Below are 23,030 nucleotides of genomic sequence, written 5' to 3'. Positions count from 1 at the left end.
ATAATTAAATAATGAAGGAATGTCTTAATTAAATAATAAAATTATTTAATAAAATTTATTACACTTATTTAAATAATAAAATTAAGTAAACAGTTCAGGAACTCCTCTCGTGAACGATAATAGGCTTATAATAATTGCTTTCTGAGTCAAAGGGAGAGGCAGAAAGTATGAACCTTAAAAAAGGTGGTCTTTGATGGCTGTTGGATAGACGCTTAATGATACGATATGTTTTTCTTGTTGTTGTTACAGGATAAGAACAAAGACGGATGGATAAATATTGAGCATTGGCAAGGAACCATAAACCAGTACGGCAAAGAAAATGAGAGATCTCCAGAACTTTTTTGTTTATGAGTGTCTCTTTGTATTAACTTTTTGGAACAATATCAGCCTGTCTGTGGAAGATGAACTCTTTACACCTGTTTCTAATAATTTTCCAGAAGGTGGTTCTGAGAAAAACATCATGAGCCTTCCACTGTTGTATAATCATCATCATCAGCGGTCCAAAGCTGATTACAATTGGGTTGTAATAGAAAACACTACAGAAAGCCTGTCATTGTCACAAATCACTAATAGCAATGTAAAAAAATTAATAACTTTGTTGTCTGATTTCGGAAAAGGCTCCAGGCTACAGAATCTGACACTGACGAATGTGTCAGTGGACTGGAATATTTTTCTTGAACTTCTTCAGACTATATGGCAATCATCCATTGAATATTTCAATATCAACAATTTTACGCAATTGTCGAACATTGAAAAATATAACTTCAGGTATTCGGGTACTTCCATGAAAGCACTGGCACTGAAGAACATTTTAGTCACAGATCTGTACTTTTCACAGGATGACCTGTACCGGATACTTGCAGACATGAACATTGAAGCCTTGACAGTAGCAGGATCCGAGATGATACATATGCTATGTCCTTCATCTAACAGTCCCTTGAGATACCTAAATTTTATAAACAATGATTTAACCGATCTGCTTTTTCAGAACTGTGATACATTAATTCAACTGGAGATATTTATCTTACAGAAGAATAAATTTGAGAGCCTTTCCAAGGTGAGCTCCATGACCAGGTACATGAAATCACTGAGCTATCTGGACATGAGCAGCAACTTGCTGTGTAACGATGGAGATTTTTCAAATCTTGTGACAAATTGTCAGGCCTCTATTCACAAAGTCACACAGAATCACAGAATCACAGAATTTCTAGGTTGGAAGAGACCTCAAGATCATCGAGTCCAACCTCTGACCTAACGCTAACAGTCCCAACTAAACCATATCCCTAAGCTCTACATCTACGTCTTTTGAAGACTTCCAGGGATGGTGACTCCACCACCTCCCTGGGCAGCCTGTTCCAGTGCCTAACAACCCTTTCAGTAAAGAAGTTCTTCCTAACATCTAACCTAAAACTCCCCTGGGGCAACTTAAGCCCATTCCCCCTCGTCCTGTCACCAGGCACATGGGAGAACAGGCCAACCCCCACCTTACTACAGCCTCCTTTAAGGTATCTGTAGAGAGCAATAAGGTCACCCCTGAGCCTCCTCTTCTCCAGGCTGAACAAGCCCAGCTCCCTCAGCTGCTCCTCGTAGGACTTGTTCTCCAGGCCACTCACCAGCTTCGTTGCCCTTCTCTGGACCTGCTCAAGCACCTCGATGTCCTTCTTGTAGCGAGGGGCCCAAAACTGAACACAGTACTCGAGGTGCGGCCTCACCAGAGCCGAGTACAGGGGGACAATCGCCTCCCTAGCCCTGCTGGTCACACTGTTTCTGATACAAGTCAGAAGGATTATCTACATTTACATTATGTGCCAAATAATTGACCAAACAGCTACATGTGCTGTGAATTACTGCATCCAGTTTCTCAGATTCCCCAGCAGAGATTTCTCAAGAGATATATCAGGATATTTGAAATAATTAGTTTAGCCTCTGTCATACTCCGAACACTTTATATAAAACCAGTTTTAGTCCAAGGAGGATTTTTTCCCATATGTGGGGCCATGTGTTAGCCTCACATCCCTTGTCAGACTTTTTTTCTGGCAGCTGTGCGTGCACATTCTGGAAGGTAGCTCCCACACGTCAAAAAAGGGTGTATGTAAATATATTCTGATGTCAGATACCATATCAGCATATTCCTGGCGTTTGACTAGTCATCTCAATGACTAGCAGGAATGCTATTTCACATGCAGAACAATATCAACATACAAAACTGATAATGTGGGTGTTAACCACCCTCCAAAACCTAGAAAATGTGCAGAATGCAGTGAAAAGCACATGCATATATATACATATATGTATTTATGTAGTGTGTAGCATAAAGGAAACCAAACTATGACAGAATGGAAGTCACAACGCACACGAGGGTTGCCCTGCTGAGAGCTGTGTTTGATTTCCATGCTTCAATCCTGGTGTCTGTCTTTGCCCAAGCAAAATAGACTTAGGCATTAAATGTGGTAAATCTCTGCTCAGTTTAACTTGTGGTGGCATTTAGCATTCATTTTGCCTACTTGACCCATGGGAGTAAGCTGTGACTATGAAAGAACTGCCATTGAAGTTGAGGTCCTCTGTATGACCAAACACTGACCTAGCCACTTGCAACTTCTGGTAACTGTTAATTTTTTGTAAGTGCTTGGATGAGTCTAACTGCTCTGGCTGTTTTAACTCAATGTTTTGCAATGTAAGTTCCCTTTATCAGTTCCTATTGGGGAAATCCTTTGATCCTTCAGGACAGCACTGGTCCTAAATAGCTTCTGATATTCAGCTGAGTGTAGTTGCAGTTCCTCCCTAGGTAAGTAAACACAATATAGAGGCAGATGTGTGAGATATACATGGAGGAAGGGCTGTTTGTGAAAGTAAGTGCTCATTGGTAGAATAAGCTACAAAAACCAACCAACAAAAAAAAAAAAAAAGGAAAAAAGAAAAAAAGAAAAAAAGAAAAAAAGAAAAAACTTCACCAAAGCCAAAAACGAACCACCCCAAAATACAGCAGTATAATCTTAACAAATGGAACAAGGTATCTGCATGAGTATAGATATGTTCAGGACAGAAAGGGTGGTCTTTACCTGCTACATTCAGGATGTGTGAACAGGTACACACTGCTTTTTAGTTTTTGCTATCATGCAAAATGGCTTAATCAGTAAACTGAAACCTCCCTCAAACAAACCTTTGCTGAATGTGTTGGTAAAAATAACATTGTGCAATGTCCCTAATGAATTAACAAAGGTATTTAGGAGTGTCAGTTTTATTTTCACTAGTTTCAAATTTTTTTTATGGTACAATTGTACAAAATTGTATTTTACGCAGTACAAAACTGCATTTTGAATGTACTTTAATGTCTACTAAAGAAGAGTGGTAAGGAAATTAAACATATTATAAATAAAGGTGTGGGTACTTTTCCGTTTGACAACCCTGTGTGCGCTGGAGTCAGTTCTGAAGAAAGCTGATGGTATATTTGATTTTGTCAACACAGCAAAGATTTTTCCACAGTTATACTGGAAAGAAAACTGTCATTGTTGTGTCAACAAGTGCCTTAGACTATTCATTTTGATAGATTAATGTTCTCCAGTGGGAACCTCTCCTTTAACATGAAGAAAAAACAATATCAGCTGACAATCAGACAGAATCATTCATGATCCCCAGCCTTGTCTATGGTCACAGGTGTCTCAATCTGTAATGAGTTACTCAGATCACTGCATTGAGGAAAGCAGAATGGTTTGCTGTCAGCAGGTTTTAGCAAGACTATCTTACTCATCAATCTCAAATTGAAAGCCAGAAATCTTCCAGCAAAGCAAAAAGATTACATTCTTCTTTGCAAAATTGGAAAGGCAAAAGAAAAATTTTAAAGGAATCTAATGCAAGGTTCAGATATACCTGGCAGAACTAGTTGTCATACTTCTCCTCTTTCTGTAGCTGAATACATTCTTGCCTTCAAGTCTCCTCCAAGGTGCTGTTTCGTGGTGGGGAGTAAGCTTTTGATGGAGTCCAGAGTCATCCAAGATGCCCCAGTTTGCTCATACCCAAGGGATTCATTACATACGTCATGAATTTAATCTTAAAATTTATTAAGACAAAACGAACCTTTGTTCATTTATTTATCTTGGCGTCTTTCTTCCTTTCTGATTAATCTTACTGAAGCATGTTGTGTTAGTTTGGAGGCTCATGGGAATGAGATGTTGGTTTTGGTTATTTACATGTGCCTCTGAAGTGCACTGACTCTCTGCTCTGTTGATTTGTTCACTAGGCTCATGCTCCTGCTCAAAACTTTAATTGAATGACTGCTTTATTGGATTCCTTCATTCCCAGATTGCCCTCTATGGCTTTAGTCTTCATGGCTGCTCTGCAGCTTTCATATAGAAAATACTATCTCTAGATTATTATTTTTTTCCAGTTTTCTGAATTAAAGTACAATGTGAGTTTTCCCTGATTTAACCATCCAAGCCATATCTAATGTAAAGATGACGGACCTGTAAATGTTTTGAATTGCATCAGTTTGCCCCATTACTAGATTTGGAGTCTGTTAATGTGCTACATCAACTAATCTGCTTGTTGGGGAAACTAACTCAGGAGGGTAGATCTCTGCAAGAGATTTTGATACAAAGAGAAGTTGGCTGTGAAAGTTCTGCTTCCTGTTTTCTGTGCGTGCAAAAGAGGAGATGCAGTTGATGAACTTCCAGAACATCTGTGTAACCATCAGATACAGACGTGAAATTAGAAATGCAGAATTATTCAAATATTCTTGCTTTTGGGGAACATCTTGTACTGCGGATAGGTTTGTTTCTTCCTAAACCATACAGTTAGGTAAATATTGCAGAAGTAAATGTACTTTGAGTTTGAACTGCTAAAATTTTCCTTTCATTGTACTGTTAATACCTGCATTGCAGGGAAATGTTTTTCTTTATTGGAATTATGTAGCTTACAGATGAAAAACTGTTCTTTCTACTTGCTGGCACAGTAGTTAAGGAATTAACATCCTGTATAAGATTCTCCAGCTTGGAGATTACATGTGCTTGAAAATCTGTCTTGAGGTTGTTAACTGAGTATGCCGAAGCCTTATGCTGGATCTTCACTTGGAGATGAATTCAATGCTCAAAAGGTGGGTAATATTTCCTACTTTATTTTACTTTATTTACATTTAATTTTTTTTATTATGGGTGTTTTGGAGTCCATCAGATCTCAGGTGTTGTCTTTCTTCACCAGGGGAAGATATTATTGCATTTTGAAATTTCAGTGGAAATGCTCATTTGTATGTTGAATTTCAACACAGAAGAAAGGAAAAAAAAAAAGGCAATTTTCATACTCAACCAACTCTAATTTAATACTGTCATACAATAGTGTTGGATGGGTTACTGCTGATCCTTAATATTGCTTCACTGTATAGATCTACTCTGTTCTTTGAGTTTGGCACACTTCACTGCTCTACAGGGTGGATTGTCCCTTGCACTGTACAGCATGGTGTATATAGTAAACTATATATGGACCAGAGAATGTATTTTTATTATTATTATTTTATTTTTTTGTTCCTTCAGGAAAAAAAGTCTTGCTTTGTTCCTGACTTCCCATCTCCCCAAATTTTATTTGATTCAAGAGGGTTTTCTTGGAATAATGTCTGAAGAACAGGGTCAGCTACTCTTTAAAGTAATCTTGGTTCTTCTTGCGAGTGATACTGTACTTTGACCAACCATCTCAGCTTCATTTAGGATCTGTTCTGTGCTTGGATTGCCTAGTACAACTTTCTGAAAGATAGAATTTGACTTCTCAGTTTGATTCTCCAGAAATTTTATACTTTAATTATTCATTCTTTTATTGCTCTTATATGCTAAAATAAGCATATAAGATTCATTCTTATATTGCTCTATATGTTAATTACACATATTTTTGCTTTATTTATTTGGAAAAAAAAATTGATTAAGCTTGGTAGAAGATTTAGAAGGGAAAGGAAAGAGTTTTGATATCAGGCAATCAAATCACTAGGGACTAACATGTATTATCACCCAGAACTGACAGAAAATAGGCTTTTATTTTTTATTACCAAAAGATTACACAGAGGAAGAATCCCTCCCCCTCCTCCCCTTTCCAAATACCCCAACCACACAATCAGCAGAGGAAAAAAATGGGGCTCTTTGTCTTCTAAAAGAATTGGTGAGTCATTCATACATCCGGCTGCCTGTCTGTGGTGTCTATGTTGTCTTGTCTAGATAACACAATAGTACTGCCCAAAGCATGGTTTTTCATGGTAGAGCAGGTGCTGTTCTGAGTCTAAGTAGGCTGTTGATAGGCTCAAACATTTAGTCATTCTGTTTTTTGATCTCTGGAACTGGATTCCTCATTCCTCACCATTTCTGGGGAGGTTCTTTGTCAAGTTGGCAACTATGGAATACTTTGGAAAATGTAGGAAATGTCTTAGGACACTTAGAATATCTTGGAGTCTTTGAAGTGTTAAGTATTTTCTTTCAACTTTTGAGTACTGCTACTTCATATGGATTCTCCAGTTATGCTGTGGTTTTCCTGTTAGCATGCTTTTGTACATACTGGCATTACAATAGTAACAAGACAGTAAAATTGGTCCTCAAGCTCCTTGTCTTACTTGAAAAATGGACACCTATGTCTTTGTACTTCCTTGATCTGCAAACTTGGAGGGGTTGCATGGCCATATCCTATGTCATTATGGTGTAAAGAATATCCTTTAGCTCTTGAGGGAAAAGGTTTCTTTTGCACCGGTTCCTGTGAGGGTCCATGGGCCTTTTGGAGTTCTGTCACCAGATGTGTCTGGACATGGGATGTAGGGAAAAAGCAGATGGGAGGTTGGTTGTGTTCTATTTTACTCCTAAATGCATTGATGTCTGTGTCAATTTTTTTAAGATGATTGAGAAATTTGAATTCCTTAACATCTTTGCATTTTTTTAAAACATGCCTCTTATTGTATTCTTCCCATTATATACAAATTATTATTATTTTCTACATAACTGACAAAATCAATAACTGGAATTTTGGGCGGGGATTGGTAATAACTTAGAGAAAGTAAGTAAAAAAATATATTTATTACATATTTTTTGTATTGAATTTTATTTTAATAATAAACAACAAATTCAACAATTCATCAAATTCAGAAAATTCCATGTGTTTTCTTTTCACAGGGCTGGACTTCTCACTGAGACATATTGAACAAAAAACAAAGATATGCTTCTGAGTTTCTCTAAAGAACCAAGATAATTCTAGAAGGCATAATGGGATCCCTTACAAATATCTATATCTTTGCTTGTGTCTTTACACTCACACTTTGGAATAATGTCCAGCCAACTGTGGAAAACGAATTCATTGCAAACTATTCAAGCCTTTTGCTAACTGATGTTCCAAAAACCATTCCACTCCATACTCGTGTATTAGATTTATCACATAATAGGATCTCTGAACTTAGTATCTCTGAATTTATTTCTCTTTCTGACCTTCAGGTATTAAATCTTTCTCATAATCTAATTACAGAGCTTGACTTTAATGTCTTCATTTTTAATCAAGATTTAGAATACTTAGATCTATCTCATAATAACATTTGGAAAGTTTATTGTCAAACGCTTGCATGTCTTAGACATTTAGATCTTTCTTTCAATAATTTTACTGTCTTGCCCATCTGTCAGGAATTTGGGACCATGTTTCATTTGGAATATCTAGGATTAAGTGCCACAATGATACGAAGGTCAGACTTCGGATACATCACACATTTACAACTGAACACTGTCTTCCTTACCTTGGAAAACTTTTCTCTGTACAAGCCTCAAAGTCTAACAGCCTTAAATACAAAGAGCCTTCACATTGTTTTTTCAGCAAACCAAAACTTCAATTTTTCCCTCTTGTATGATGGGATGAGCACTTCAGAAAACTTAAAAATAGTTAATGTAAGATACACCTTGAGCTACAAAGATTTCCCCTCTCCTGCTTTAACGCTTCTGAAGAAAATCAAGACAACGGCTCTGATGCTTGACACTGTGGATTTAGAATGGCCTATCATTTTGCAAATTTTCCTGCTTATTTGGTATTCACCTGTGGAGCATCTGACTGTGAGAAATTTGATTTTTCGGGGACCAATAGGAGGGTTGACTGCATATAAATTTGTACCCTTCTTAAGCTCTCTGGAACAAGTAATGTCTTTGGGTGTCTCCATGAAAGCGCTGACTTTGGAGCGTGTTCGTAATAAGGTTTATTATTTCAACCAGAAGATTCTATACAGGTGGTTTTCAGAGATGAATATTGCCAATTTGACAATATATGATGCATACATGCCACACATGCTTTGTCCGCAGAGAGCAAGCTCATTTCAATATTTAAATTTTTCTCGCAATGCTCTGACAGATGAATTGTTCCAGAATTGTAGTACTCTGGCAGAGTTGAAGTTACTTATTTTGAGGAGGAATAAATTTGAGAGCCTTTCCAAGGTGAGCTCCATGACCAGGTACATGAAATCACTGAGCTATCTGGACATGAGCAGCAACTTGCTGCGTACCGATGGAGCCGAGGAGCACTGCCAATGGACTGAGTCTCTGAAGGAGCTGGACCTGTCCTCAAACCAGCTGACAGAGTCCGTGTTCGGGTGCTTGCCGGTCAATGTCAACAAACTGGACCTACACAACAACCAGATCAGCAGCGTCCCCCAGGGGATTGCTGAGCTGAAGTCTTTGAAAGAGCTGAACCTGGCGTCGAACAGGCTGGCCGACCTGCCGGGGTGCGGTGGCTTCTCGGCCCTGGAGATCCTGAATATGGAGATGAACTCGATCCTCACCCCTTCCGCCGACTTCTTTGAGAGCTGCCAGAGGGTGCGGGAGCTGGAAGCCGGGCACAACCCGTTCAAGTGCTCCTGTGAACTGCAGGCCTTCGTGCGTCTGGAGAGGCAGTCTGGGGGGAAGCTGTCCGGCTGGCCGGAGGCATACGTGTGCGAGTACCCCGAGGACCTGAAGGGAACGCAGCTGAAGGACTTCCACTTGACGGAGCTTGCTTGCAACGCGACCCTGTTGCTTGTGACGGCTCTGCTGCTGACGCTGGTGCTGGTGGGGGTGGTGGCCTTTCTGTGCATCTACCTGGACGTGCCGTGGTACGTGCGCATGCTGTGGCAGTGGACGCAGACGAAGCGCAGAGCTTGGCACGAGTGCCCCGAGGAGCGGGAAACCGTCCTGCAGTTCCACGCCTTCATTTCCTACAGCGAGCGCGATTCCGTGTGGGTGAAGACCGAGCTGATCCCGAACCTGGAGAAGGGGGAGGGCAGCGTCCAGCTGTGCCAGCACGAGAGAAACTTTGTTCCCGGCAAGAGCATTGTGGAGAATATCATTAACTGCATAGACAAGAGCTACAAGTCAATCTTTGTGTTGTCTCCCAACTTTGTGCAGAGCGAGTGGTGTCACTACGAGCTCTACTTTGCCCATCACAAGTTGTTCAGTGAGAACTGCAACAGCTTGATCCTGATTTTGCTGGAGCCTATTCCTCAGTATATTATCCCTGCGAGGTACCACAAGCTGAAGGCTCTCATGGCAAAGAGAACGTACCTGGAGTGGCCAAAGGAGAGGAGCAAGCGTGCCCTTTTCTGGGCTAACCTGAGGGCAGCTATTAACGTTAACCTGCCAATGTCATTTGAAGGAAATGAGGAGGAAAATGATGTTACTTTTACTGATAGTATAACTCAGCCTCTGATTAAGTGACTTGACTGTCCTGCATTAAGTTGTGTTAATGAATGTTCCATATTTTTAAAAAATATTTTGAGTTTGTAGCAAAATGTAGTTGTGAAGCATATGGAAATTACTACTGCTTATTTTAATTGTGAAAGTAGTCAGAAGTTTTCTCTTATTTCCCCATCATCGACTAGAGGATGAGAAAGGATTTTTCCTAGTAATTTCACTTTTCTTTTTTTTTTCCAAGCTTGTGTTGGCTTTGCTTTGGATGTTTCCCATTGATTCTAGCCATATTTGAAAGCAACAAAAGTTCAATGTCATTGGGATTGTAAAGTCATGTACTTAGTCTTTGTTCTGGCAGGGATGTTTTGGAATTAAGATGGTAGGGGTCTTCTTCCTTAGGTTTAATTAAATAATACAAACAAGAAGAAAACTCTTGTTTAAGTCCATTTGTGTATACTAGCATAACAGATGCCAAAGGTACAGTATTCCTACACCTTCAGACCTCCCTGCAACTTATTCCAAGCCTGTTTTCACTTCTGGGAAATCTTTCCCTTGATCACAGACAGAGACTGCCCTGGGTAAAAGCTGGAAGTTGGAGTCATTAATCCGTGTTTAATATCCTTCTTACTTTGCTGTACCATACATTGCCGCTTGCATAGATTTACCCATCAAGCAATCATTTCATAAAATTTGCTATTGGTTATTTTCAAAATAATAGCTAATATCTGAATTTATGGGTTTTATTGTGTTATAATATTACTGTTTCTGCTGTGCTCATATCAAGCCGTATTGGGCTGCTTGTTTTCAGAAGTATAGCTATATGTAAGTACTTCAGTAATATATTCTCTTATTATGAACTCTTTCAACTGTAAGGGTTAAAACAAAAAACAAAAAAAAACCAGATGTCTCAATCTACTACAATTTCATTAAAAAAATTATCTCAGTTACACCACTGTAATTCTTCTGTTAAATTATAAAATGTATTTTATTACTATCTCTCTTGATCAGCTAGTAAGTAACCTACTTCGCAGTGTGGTTTCGTAGGTATTCAGAATGTGTACCATGTGATAATATTGCAGGAAAGCCCCTCTTACTGAAAATAGGAAGCAGAACTTGCATAACCATTGTGAAAGAGTTGCATTACCAGGGCTGTCACTGAATTAGGTCATCTATTAAGTATTTAAACTCAGGAGGCTGATGTTTTGAGGTAAATCCCCTTTTATCTATAGAGTTTCACTGAACTCTGTTATCCTGCCCTTTCATCACCAGGCACTGAGAGTCACCTTTCAGGATAAAAAGCGTGTGCTTCACTGGGAAATAACCTCTCTGCTAAAATCAATCTAATTAAACTAATGATACTTGTTGATAGGAGGCATCTAATTATTTGCTGTACTTGGATTTAATTTGATAACCTAATAGATGTCTCATTTTTTAAAAAAAACCTGTTATTAAACTTCCTTGTGTCATGTCACTGGTGGCGAGGAGCTGTGTAATTATACACACCACCTGATGGAAATGAGAAGCCTTCTGACCGCAACCGTGAGTGGCATATGAAGTGAGTAAGCCTGTAGGAGGATGTGATCCCTAACACAGGCTGCTAACCACCCAGAACTTTGGTGGGAGCCGGTGGATGTGGCGTGCTTGACAAGCAGGCTATTTACAAGCAGGGGAGATGTTCACATGGGAGCTTAGGGCTCTGCAGGAGGTCATGTCAGCAAGGCTTCGCCCTGCCCTTTGGGTCACTTGTGCTTCATGGAAACCTCACTCAGCAGCCAGGGGAACAGGCACTGGAAACGAATAGCAGAGCTCATGTGTCAGTCGGCCTGTGATGGCTGGCTGCAGGGCGTTTTCCACAAAAGCCCTGATGTTCAGCCTGGAGCTGCAGCCAGAAGGCACAGCTGGAGTTGCTGCATTTCCTTCTTAGCAAGTTTCCCCCGACTGTACAACACCATTCTTGGTGTAGAATATTTGCTTCCTCAATAACACTGCTGTCTGCTATTAAGCAGTTGTCTACCTAAACTTTAGTGTCTGCTTTATAATAGCTATGGCCAAAGTATGCCTATAATTTAAGGTTTGAAATGCTCTACAGCTCTCAGACACTTAAGGAATAATTCAGGAATATAGGCCGATGCATTAAGTTGGTGAGGGGCTTGATACCTCTCCAGGGCTCCTCTGAGCTTTGCAGCTGAGAATGCTACAAGAAAACCTCTTCTCCTCCCTAATAGCAGGCTTCTTCCTCTCCCCTCCAAACCTTTAAAGTCTAAGGATATGACTAGCATTCATAATTAGTGGAAATCTTGCAATGAGCACACATTGCCCTGTCTACACAATGAGAAAAGAAGAAGTAAGATTTCTCAAATCAGACTTTCCGGTCTCCATAAATGTAATGCAGTCAGCAAGCTGTTTTTTTTTTTTTTTTTTTAAACATACTAAATAATGTGTGTGGTATTCTGGGCCTGTGAAGATTGCCTCGTATTTTAGACTGTTCTGAAACTGAAGTTATAAGTAAAAGTGAAAGAAATTATTTGTTTTCTCAGGTTTGCTAAGTATATTGTTTCAAGTTATTAACCCTGTGAGTGCCCTTTATCCTCTGTCCTTCCTACCTCACAAATCTTTCATACCCTTACCAAGAATTTTAGTTATTTGCACACTGTAGCGTACCCTGTATCCATGTAAAATAGACTTTGGGGTTCTTTTCTTCTTTAATTTAACATTTAATGGAGTTTCTCATCACTTCTCTGTTGGAACTTTTTTCCCCCTTCCCTAAAGCTCTTGTTTCTGTTCAGTGAATTCATAAAGTTTGTTTTTTTTTTTTTGATTTGACCAAATGTAGAAAATTAGGTTCTACATAAACCTTCATAGGTTTCATTAAGCAAAGCGTGTTCATAGAGTTGTTTCTTGGAGAGTTTTCAAAACTTACAGGATATGAATAGTTGGTTAAACTCTTGAAATATTGTCACACTAACATCTGTTTTCATAAAAAAGAATTTAAGAACTGCTGTCACTGCAATCACAGGCCTGAAAGCACACATGAAAGCAACATCATGTATCGACTTTGTTCATGTTTTGTCAAACCAGAATTTCAACTATAGAGAATACGTTAAATGTGTTTTCATGGCTAAAAATCACTGTAAGGACACAAAATCAATCTCGAATCTTTGAGTAGGTTTCTGTGTGATAGGATCAGACGCTGTGGTGGAAGGTGAGACAGATGTAGCAGCTTCATTTCTTAAATGTGCGCGGAGAAGTATTTTCTTAAAGTACAATCTCTTCATCGTAAATTTTGCTATTTTCCTCAGATAAAGGGTGACACCCAGTGGCCGATTAAATTATCACCGACCGTTTCCTAAAACTGAAAGCTCACGCTAGAATACGTACAACACATTTTTCCACTTCATGCTGAAAATACACACATTTTTCACTAGCAAAACTGAAACAAATGATCATATTGGTCCAGAAAACTCAGGAGCCCCTTGAGATGTGTGTGGAATACATCAGACGAGGGAATTTCCCCAGGTCGGGAGACGATCTTCCTGGTTGCAGCTCTCCTGCTGAGTCAGTGGTGGTGATTCAGTCCCGTGCTCCATAGCTTGCTCCTAATAAGTAGGGTGTAGAGAGCATATATTCATGGAGTTTATTCAGAGCAGATCACAAACTCTGCCCGGCCCTCTGATCAAATTGCAGGTGAGGTGTCAAAGCTCCCAAATCATGATTACCTCATACTTCTTTGTGATAACACACTCCTTGAATATCTGATCCTATTGACTCAGTATGTACATGTATTTTCCATTATCTAATTGAAGCAGTTTTTGGGAGCAATAAATACCATCCTTTCTGTACTTTTGGATAACCATTCGCTCTAATCAAATATCATTAGATGTCTCAATTTTTCTTTTTCTGGTGGCAAAATATAAATTATTGAAAGAACGGAGATGAGAAAGTTAAGGGACGCAATGACACTTAGAGAAGGACAAAAAACCTAAATAACTTCAGAGAAAATGGAACAGTTATCTTAAAAATCCCTAGTTGCTAGGAAAACACATTTTTGTAGAGACAGATTCAGCTATATATTTGTTTAGCATCCAGAGACTTGGAGCTGAGATAGGCTCCTACAGCAAAGTACACCAGAAGGTGTGAGCTTGGCGTCTCATGGCCTACCGGATCTTTATGAGGATGGGTCAAAACTTCTAGCTGGTGTTTGACATCCACCAGAGTTTCTAAAAAGACACAGGCTGCCCTCAGTTTTGTGCCAGAAGTGATCTCACAGCTCACAAGAAGGTTACAATCCACCCCTGGCATCCTCCGGCCTGTAGTCCCATAGCCCCCCTGGGAAAAAAAAGCCTGGTGGCCTAGGCCAGGCCTGCGCTTGGCTCTGCTTTTGCTGAGGTGAAACACATGGGACCAGAAGCAGAAAGCCCCAAATTTAGTCAGTTTTTCCTTTTTGAACATCTTCAGAGACTTTAAGCTCTGGGATGTTTTATATTTAGTGTTTGTGATTCTGTCAGCTAAATGGCACAAAATCCAAAGCATCTGTCACAGGAGTAATAGAAACTTGTCAGACAAAGTCACATCTGTGCAGAGTAAAGTCTTAATTAGCTTGCTTGAGAGTCACAGTCATTGTTCTGGTCTATACCACTGTATATACTTCCATTGCATTGGTAGGTCAAAGGCTCTCCAGTAGTATGACAGAATCTCTTTATCTCCAGCCAGTAAAACAAATGACACATGGTCTCCATATAAAATAACATACCCTACTGCCCTCTGGTTTTGTCCTGTTTTAGCAACACCGACAAAATGTGTGATGCAAGGAAAATATCAGAGATCTGAGGCATTGTTGGGAAGAAACTGCCTCTTTCTAAAAATTTCAAGCTGATTAACATTATTATATGATTTTTTAATGTTGTCATAAAACTGAAAACGTCAATCCCTTTTATTACTTGAGACAACACTGAGAATATTTCATTTTTTGAGTACTCAGTTTTGTCATGTGAAAATAGAGTTCACCAATTAACTGGGAAAACAAACAAACACCACAACCAAAACCAAACCAAACCAATGTCAACAAACAAACAAACAAAAAACATACCTAACTTTGCTGTCTACTTTCATCTAGGAGCTGCTGTGGTGGCCCGTAACCCTGTTTTAGTGGTCCACTTCTCAGCTGCCCATCATACACTCATACCCCTGAGGGAGGAAGCCAGTTCTCTTCACACAAAATAGGAGCCTACTCTTCTGGAGCAGGCACATGCATGTCATCACCCCTGTCCTACCCTGGGAAGCCCTTCCAGAACCATGCTCTTTCGTAGTGATGAAAGCTCAGTTCTGCTCACCGTAAATTTGACAGACAAAAACCCATACTTCTTTTACATATTTATTTAGAAGCCTCTTTTCCAGTGCAGGGCTCCAACTTGGGGTATGTGTGCCTTGATTTCCCTTTCTACCCCCTCCAAGACTACCTGATGGCTGGAAGTATTTCCTGAAAGATTTTAACCAAGTAAGTAACTTGCATGCTTGGTAAAATCATTAGCTGCTGTGTTAGTTTTGACTGGAAGAAGAAAGCATCTGTTTCTGCTTTTAGATTGCTTGGCGCACATTAATATATTGGACAAGTTCCTGGCTTCTTCTCTGTCACCTTTGCACTGTTTCAGCGATGCATAAACCTCAAAGCAAGCTTAAGAAGCGTTCTTAAGTCTCCCCTGAGGCTGGAGATCATGACGTGGCGCTGGTCCAGAGTTGCAGATCCCAGCTACCTTCTGATCCCCAGACATGTCAGAGAGCCAGGGGGCTTCCTGGGGGCCTGGGCAGCCCCACAGAGAGCAGCTGATGACAAACCTTCCTACTCATGGGGCGAGCAGGCATGTCCTGAAGCCGTTCCTGCAGCCTCTCGCAGTGTCTTGCTGGGTGTACCTCACGAGGTAGGCAGCGGTGTTGAAACCAAACATACCCTGCAGATAACCTCACTGAGAGGCCCTTGGGGAAGGCGCTCGAAGGCAGTCTGCTACAGCAAGAGCTGTGTCCTTCTTCTTAAAGGCGTGTGCATAAGGGATGAGCACTGCTCAGTGCTGCCCATAGAGAATTTATTTATTTTCAAATCTGCATCCACAGCTTCCAAAATTTCTCCCTCTCCCTTCAAATGGCTGCCTTAACACCTAGGTTCACAATGTGGGGGCCTTTCACGTGTGCTGAAGAAAACCATCATGCTTTGGTCCGGTCTGCACATTATTATTATTATTACCTGTCCCCTGTGTGCCCCCTTCTGGCACCTTGGCCCATAAAGGGGTCTGCAGGGAAGAGGGGCTGCAGGTGGCCTTTGCAAGGCACTGACATTGAGCAGGTCCAACCCACCTCAGTGTGGTAATCACCTCGTCCTGAACTTCTTAATGGCAGGCTCCTTGGATTAGAAATTAATGTGTTTAAACACATTTTACAGACTCTCATAGGGTGGGATTTTCTTGGGGGGAAGGGTAGGTTCTTGTTATTTTTATTCAGTACCAATTTTACACACTTCCTTTGACACATTAATGAACGTTGTGCATGTGTAACTATCTGTTGTGGTATAGTAGATTATGACATGACCAGAAATAATATTCTGATGGCTTTATTAACAAGTATAATACATATGTATTTTATACTAAATATAGTATGAGGACTGTACAGTACAAATTTATGTTCACAGTTTGACATGACAAAATGTCATTACTGAATTCCCATTGGACTACCAAAGTAGAAACAGTGAAAGTACATTAAACATTCACATCTTTAGTAAGAAAGATTACCAAAATGTCTCCATATTTGCAAGTTATAGTAATGTACACTAGAAACCTTTAATTACCCATTCAGTCTTATTAGCTTATAAAATATATTACATTTTATTAAAAAATTCTGCATAGTTTATACACGTATTAAAGTAAATATAACACCCCTGCTATATTTGCAGGTGAGAGATGCTAAGCGGAAAGATTATTTTGACCCTCTAACATTTAAAGTACATAAATAGCAGAGAAGTACTAATATCTGTAAAATACAATGAAAACTGGTGTAGCCCTCTGAAGATATGTAAAATGGATTTGTATTCACCTGTATTTTGCTAACCTTGACAGAGACGACAAAGTATTTGGACAAAATGTGGCATTAGAAATACCACTGCAGCACAGCAGCGTACATTTAAATAAACCACATTGTAACACCTGCTTAGCTTTATACGATTGTCATAGAAACTAGTAACCCATTATAATCAAATGGTTTCAACAGGAACTTTTTAGTAGAAAAGTATTATTTGTTTCCTGCTGCACAGTGCAACACTGCTAGTGAAAGATGTTTTTTGAAATACACCGTCTGTAGGATTTTTTTTTTTTTTTTAATCTTTTCTAAACCGGCTTCTCTTTAGGTCATAGATGGAAATACCGGCTGTTAAAAAGTATTTAGTTGTATATATTAAAAATTTTCATGGTACCCATCAAATCAAAATTTGCTAAAATGAGTCAACGAGTCACTCAAGATGTAAACGCATGTTTTTCAGCAAAAAGATGAAATCCTGTTTGCCTGTGACTTTTTTGACATTCCACAAAGACACCATAGACCCAAGTGAAAAATTGTACAAACAAGGCATTTACATGAAAAAATCTCAAATATTTCTATTTAATATTTAATTTTTTGTTGTCCTAAATCACAAGGCACATAGCTAAAAACATTTCAAAGTTCTATTGCATCTCCACTGTATTTGTCCCCACCATTATCATAAATATTTTCTGGAAAAAAGGTACATAGGCTAATGAATGAACGTAGTAAATAAAATAGATTAAGTTCTGCAAAGTGACTCTCAGGTAAAAAGAAGTTCAGCCTTTAAGGTATCTGATTTTATATTTCTAGTTTAAAATAATAAAATAAACCCACAACAGATTAAAGAAAACATCTTGCAAAAGCCTTAAAAGAGAAATCAAGCATTGGAAAGAAATGTTGCTTAAGCATCCCAAATCTTAGGCATTTGCATTTGTTAAGCTAAAAATGGCATCAGTTTCCATTAACCCACTTACAGATTAATAGGATCTCACCTACTTTTTCCCCTAAAATCGTTGAGAATTGTTTTCATCCCAAGATAAAAGCTAGTAAGTGGCTGTAGACCTGTGCTTGATGCTACCGAAGTTCCAGGAAGCCCCCCTCAGTCAGCAACAGGTCTACAATTATCAATTACCATCAAAATCTTGAGCCAAATGAAGGAGGCAATTTCTGACTCCTCACGATGTTGCTACCACTGAAAATAAGGAATGAAAATCCAATGATAATCATCATTCTAAAACAGCTGCTCGAGAGCAGCAAGTTTATCAATGTTAGTAACAAACCAGCCGAGCAAACAGGGACCAATTGATTTTCCAGGTTTTCAGTTCTGGAGCTAAACCGATCAGGGTGAGTCCTAGTGAAGTCCTGAGGATTTGGGGTGAGGTAACAGAGCATATGGATCTTCATAAAAGCTGTGCAGAATCAGCCCCAGCCCAGCACTGCAAACTCCCATTCTGCCCTTTCCAGAGCACAGATGAAGGGCTCTCTTCCTTAAATAAAATTGCTGGTTTTGTATATTCCCATACGTAAGATTTGTTACACAATTTGAACAATACTTCGCATTTTACAGCAATCACCACGAGTACGTTTCTCCCCTTTTTCTCTACTGTAACTGGCATGTGTCAGCTGAACACCTGGTAAACCCTGTCAGCAAGGGATGGCTCCTCACACTCAGTCTCACGTCTGCAATATTTCAGCTTGGCGTTGGACTCCACAGGATATAGAAGCAGAGCGTTCCTCTCCATTGGTCCTAATGTACCCACCTGCAGATGGACACTCCACCTGTCTCCTCCTGGAGGATTTTATCAACTTCCTCCTCCCCACAACCCTCCATTTCCCAGTGGGTATTTCCAAGAGGAAGGAAAATCTGACTTCATCATGTTTACAGTGCAGGGAATGGTGTTTACCTTACATAGGGGAAAGAACAAAAACTCCATGGTGTGCTAGAGTCTAGACAAACACATCCTGTTTCCTTGTAGTGCCATGATCTGCCAGCTAATAAAGACAGAAACCTTCCTTTCAGTGGTGTTCCGCATACCAGAACATTCCTAGGGGCAGCTGTACGTTGTCTTAATTCAGCTTATACTACTTGTATTCTACCTATGGAGGTGTGTTTGCTAACTGACCTGGGAGCGAGGTGTTGCTGATGTGACATTTTAATGCAACAGACGTATCCACAGGGAAGCTTAGTCTACCTAGCACTGAGAGACTACTGGAGTCACAGACCAGAATTGTCAAGTGGATGGTTTGGTATACGTTTTTATCCAAAACAAGATACATGACTCAATTTATCATCAGAAGTGCTTCGTATTTGATGCCATCTTGTCATAAAAATATTGTGAATTAATATTTTAAAATACTGTAGCGTATTAAAGTGGAACTTGCAACAATACAGTTCGGAGCATTTTTGATATGACAATTTCTATTTTCTGAGGTACAGCAGAAAGCAAAAAATATTTAAAGGAAATGTAGGGGAGTGATAACGGAGGGATAGCCTATATCCCTGAAATGAGGTGTGGTAGGTTTCTATGAGTATCTTTTAATGCCATGTTATAGGAGAGTACCGTATGTGTTCCATCCATACAGGTGCACAGAAAACAGACATACAGTGTCACGCAAGGTCTTCATTTAACAAATCCACCAGGGCTTTATGCAGTAAGGACAGGACTGTACACTACACTATAATACAGAGGACAGATGACATTGGTTTAGATACAGATTATGTGAAGACCAATTCCTGCTGATTTTTCTTCTTGACTGGGGTGAGTGGTACTACGACTCAATCTTTCTGTCAAGTATATTGCTTAGATTTATTCCTACTGTGTAATTCACTGTTTGGGTAGAGGGGATTTCTAAATCAGGTGTCTTTCTAAAACCGCTGTGTTAACCATACTGCAAAGATCAATAAGGTTGGGAAATCCGTTCATTGCATTGTTGAGCATAAAATGAGAGTGTATCCCTTAGAGGGCACATAAATAAAGTCTCTGGCAAGGACTAGCATTTTGGATATTCAGTAACATTTACTACTTTATCAGTATATGCTGGGTTGATTATACGAAGAAACCAACAAAAGCCGTTTGCATACAAATTCCCTTATTCACAATGGAATACATTAAACATACTCTCTGAAGAAAGGGTTTGCTTAGCATCCCCAGGAGAAAGAAGAGAAAAAGTGTTCACATTCTTTAGGTCTGACCCGTGGCAAGGACGTAGAAGGGTTAGATAACATCTATTACTGACCATATGTAAGCTTTTAATGGTATAAACTCAGAGATTCAGACCAGCTGAACCCAAATTAAAATGCATGTGTAAAAAAAAAGAGTTGACAGGAGTCAGGGACAGAAGACACTCAGACTAGCATGTGACGTTTTCTGTGAAGAGCAAGATGGTCCGAACGTGAAAAGCTACGGTCACAGTCTGGGCACTGAAAAGGTTTGATTCCTGTATGCTTGCGGAAATGCCGCGTTAGTTCATCAGAACGAGCAAACTTCCACGTGCATCCCTCCCAAGTGCATTTGTATGGTTTTTCACCTGGAAAAAGAAACACAGAAGTGGGGATTTAAGATACAAACACATCAGTTATTTGACAGAATTATCCTCTTGCCTTGTCAAATGTCAGCACGTACTTGCATGCTTATTCAAAAAGCCACCCACCAGCGCTGGGCTGCAGAGTATTCTGTGCTGGAAATCGTGCAAAGTTAACAGATCAAAAATTGTTTCCTGCCACAACTTATTTTTGTTATTGTCTCTCTGTTCCTCCCTCTGCCATATCAGCACTTGTTTTGCCTCATCAAGCCCAGAAGTGTGAAAGTTTAAACATTTGTTCAAGTATTTTCAAAAACAGGACCTCATAGGGTAGATTAGTTGGGGAAAGGATTGGTGCTATCTTTCAATACAGTTGGTAGAAATCTTGTTGTGACCTCTTAAAGTTTCTGTAGTATGTATGACAGGCACCTCTGTCACAAGCAGCTCAACTTAAAATCTTATTTTTCCCCCAATAACTATTTCTAATGTGTGATCATCACTCTCTTTCACACCAATTTGCAGCCAAACAGGTGCAGGAAGGGCTGGCTTGTGTCGAGATGTAAGACAGACATAAACTGGGCTCCCTTTCACCTAAAAGTGTCTCGTTTGCAAAGATCTTGGATGTACATTCAACTTGTCACGATGAACATTTCTGTGGAGAACAGAGATGGGGACATTGGAGCACTCAGAAAAGAGCACTATTGGAGCAGTGGTTAGCATGTCCCCATGAAGCAGACCTGTTTGTCTTTGGCACACAGTCCAGACTTTTGTAAACCGGCTACTCCCATGGAAGTCTCAGTCAAATTTAACAGTGATGTAAGAGGTATGGTAGGGCAATTTGAACTGATTTGGTGTTTACAGGGTGTGCGGAGTGAGTAATCTGCAAGCAACTGGACAGAAAATGAGCAAAGAGCCAGTGAATGTAGAGCATACAGCATGATCCTGCTCTGGCTTACAGTCTCGCGGGTTTTTCCTGCTACATCCTCTCTTTCGCTCAGCCCATAATTATATTCAGAACACTGCCAGATCTAATCTATGTTATTTTGTTGTTTACACCTGTGGTAATCTGGCAATTAGTACAAACTAAAAGCTTAATCTACTCTTTTACCAGAGGCTTGATGAAAGAAAAGCATAGCAGTGCTCAAACCTGTATGGGTTCTTCTGTGAGCTTTCAGGTGGGAGCTTTTAGTGTAGACCTTGTTGCAGCCTTCATAATCACACCGATGTATTCTGCGTTTTCTTTGCGTGTCTGGTGATTCCACAGGTAAAGGTCTCTTTCCAGGCTGAACTATAACTGAAGGGTGATTCCTGTGAAGTTAAGTTCAATGTTAAAAATGAAAAACATTTAGCACAGCAAACCTCAGCTAATATGATTCATAACAGAGTCCTTTATTCACTACCACGCTGTCTCTTGGCAGGAAGAACAACATTACATGCATGTCGAAAAATTCAAGAGGGTTTAGCAAATTTCATGTATTCTAGCAGTAATATTTGTGTATGCTTACTCACTTTTCAGCATGATGTAGCCATTTTTACTACTAACTAGCTTTTCAAAAACTTACAAAGATGAAAACCCTTCAAATTCCTGTTTTTCAGTGAAACACAATTTTTCAAACTATGACTTCATAGTGGACTTCTGTTGTCTTTATTTGCAGCTTTTCTTCTGCCTTAAAATGCTGCTAACTTGCTTGTAATTGGAAATGGCTATTCCATACTATTACAGAAATTGTATCTTTAGGCTTTCAAAGCAGAACTCAATCTTTATTGTTCCAGCCACTCCTTTAGAGAGTAATTAAGAATTTCCTGTTTGGTGCTGGCAGGAGGGTGCGGCCTCCCTATACCACTGACGTCAATTCCTAAAAGTAGAGTTTAGCCTGTGCAACACACCCACAGGATGTCTAAAGCTGGCTCTCCACCTTCATAAACATCATTTTTTTGCTTTGAAGCCCACAGGTACAGTGCAGGTAGGACATGTATTAACTGCACACAGACTTCCAGAACAAATAAAAACATAAACATTCGCATCTCTGAAAATACACTGAGCTTCTCAAAAGCTGTCATTCACTACAAGTATTTCTGTTTGAACAACAACCTGAGTGCACCATTGGGCAGGACCTTGGTTCTTTCTTCCATGTCACTGTTAGAAGAGGAAGTATGTTTGTCAGAAATATAGGTGGCGTTATGAATCTTGCAACCTGCATTTTTCATCTGTTCAGCAGGTCCACATTGGTTCTTTTTAATTTATTTTTTAGCTTGTAACTGAAGCTTAGTATATAATGTACAGATATTAGTATTCCTTGTTCTAAGACCAGCCCCTGCATCTGACAGATATAAGCCTTCTGGAACCCCAGTCCTTTCTCAGTGGCTGTATTTCAAGTTTCTTTACAAGCTGATTTACATTTAATTATCACTAGGTTTATATGAAGAGTTACTTTAACCAAGTTCCTTTAGGGCCTAATATTCAGAAATGCTGAATGACTACTTCTCACAGCAAGACCATGGACATGTGCTAAAGGTCCTTTGGTGAAAAAAAAAAAAAAAGGGGAAAAAGAAACAACACTCATGAGGCACAGCAAATAAAAGTTTGCGCATGGTTTAACAAGAAAAATAGTTTCTATTAGCCTCCACAGCAGCAGGATGGAAATTATTGAAGTGAGAAAAGTTTCACTCTAGTATTCATTCTGTTATTACAGAGTTACCGGCTTGAAACTGGGAGCCACACTCTTTCTTGGGTGTTTCTGTGACTGTTGAGTGATGCACTCTTCAAGCACACATTAAATCTAGCTAAAAATACCATAA

At 39.6% G+C, this 23,030-nt stretch overlaps 2 protein-coding genes across 3 annotated transcripts in view; one reads left to right on the top strand and one right to left on the bottom strand.

Moving 5' to 3' along the window:
- The first annotated feature begins 304 nt into the window (after window positions 1-304).
- LOC137855698 (toll-like receptor 1) lies at window positions 305-11,121 on the top strand. Of its 2 annotated transcripts, none has more exons than XM_068680112.1 (2): window positions 305-1,057; window positions 8,424-11,121. In XM_068680112.1, exons 1-2 carry the CDS (start codon window positions 320-322, stop codon window positions 9,675-9,677), a joined length of 1,992 nt encoding a protein of 663 aa, XP_068536213.1. In that variant the 5' UTR covers window positions 305-319; the 3' UTR covers window positions 9,678-11,121. The 2 variants fall into 2 exon arrangements, with proteins under 2 accessions (XP_068536213.1, XP_068536212.1); XM_068680111.1 differs by lacking the exon at window positions 305-1,057 and adding an exon at window positions 4,668-5,089 and having other exon boundaries at window positions 7,131-11,121.
- Window positions 11,122-16,232: 5,111 nt separating this feature from the next.
- KLF3 (KLF transcription factor 3) overlaps window positions 16,233-23,030 on the bottom strand; it is a 28,463-nt gene continuing 21,665 nt past the window's right edge. The window contains exons 6-7 of the mRNA XM_068680113.1: window positions 21,379-21,539; window positions 16,233-20,237 (exon numbers count right to left, since the gene is read on the bottom strand). Of these exons, the coding sequence (XP_068536214.1) occupies window positions 20,056-20,237; window positions 21,379-21,539 (343 nt within the window). The 3' untranslated portion in view covers window positions 16,233-20,055. The remainder of the gene's footprint in view (window positions 20,238-21,378; window positions 21,540-23,030) is intronic.

The sequence above is a fragment of the Anas acuta genome, chromosome 4 (assembly GCF_963932015.1).
Source record: "Anas acuta chromosome 4, bAnaAcu1.1, whole genome shotgun sequence".
Lineage (NCBI taxonomy): Eukaryota > Metazoa > Chordata > Aves > Anseriformes > Anatidae > Anas > Anas acuta.
Note: the sequence above shows the minus strand (reverse complement) of the source record. Positions and strands in the feature narration are given on the sequence as shown.

Excerpts from the sequence above, each read along its gene's own strand:
- LOC137855698 (XM_068680111.1), top strand. The coding sequence starts at position 7,221 with ATGGGATCCCTTACAAATATCTATATCTTTGCTTGTGTCTTTACACTC.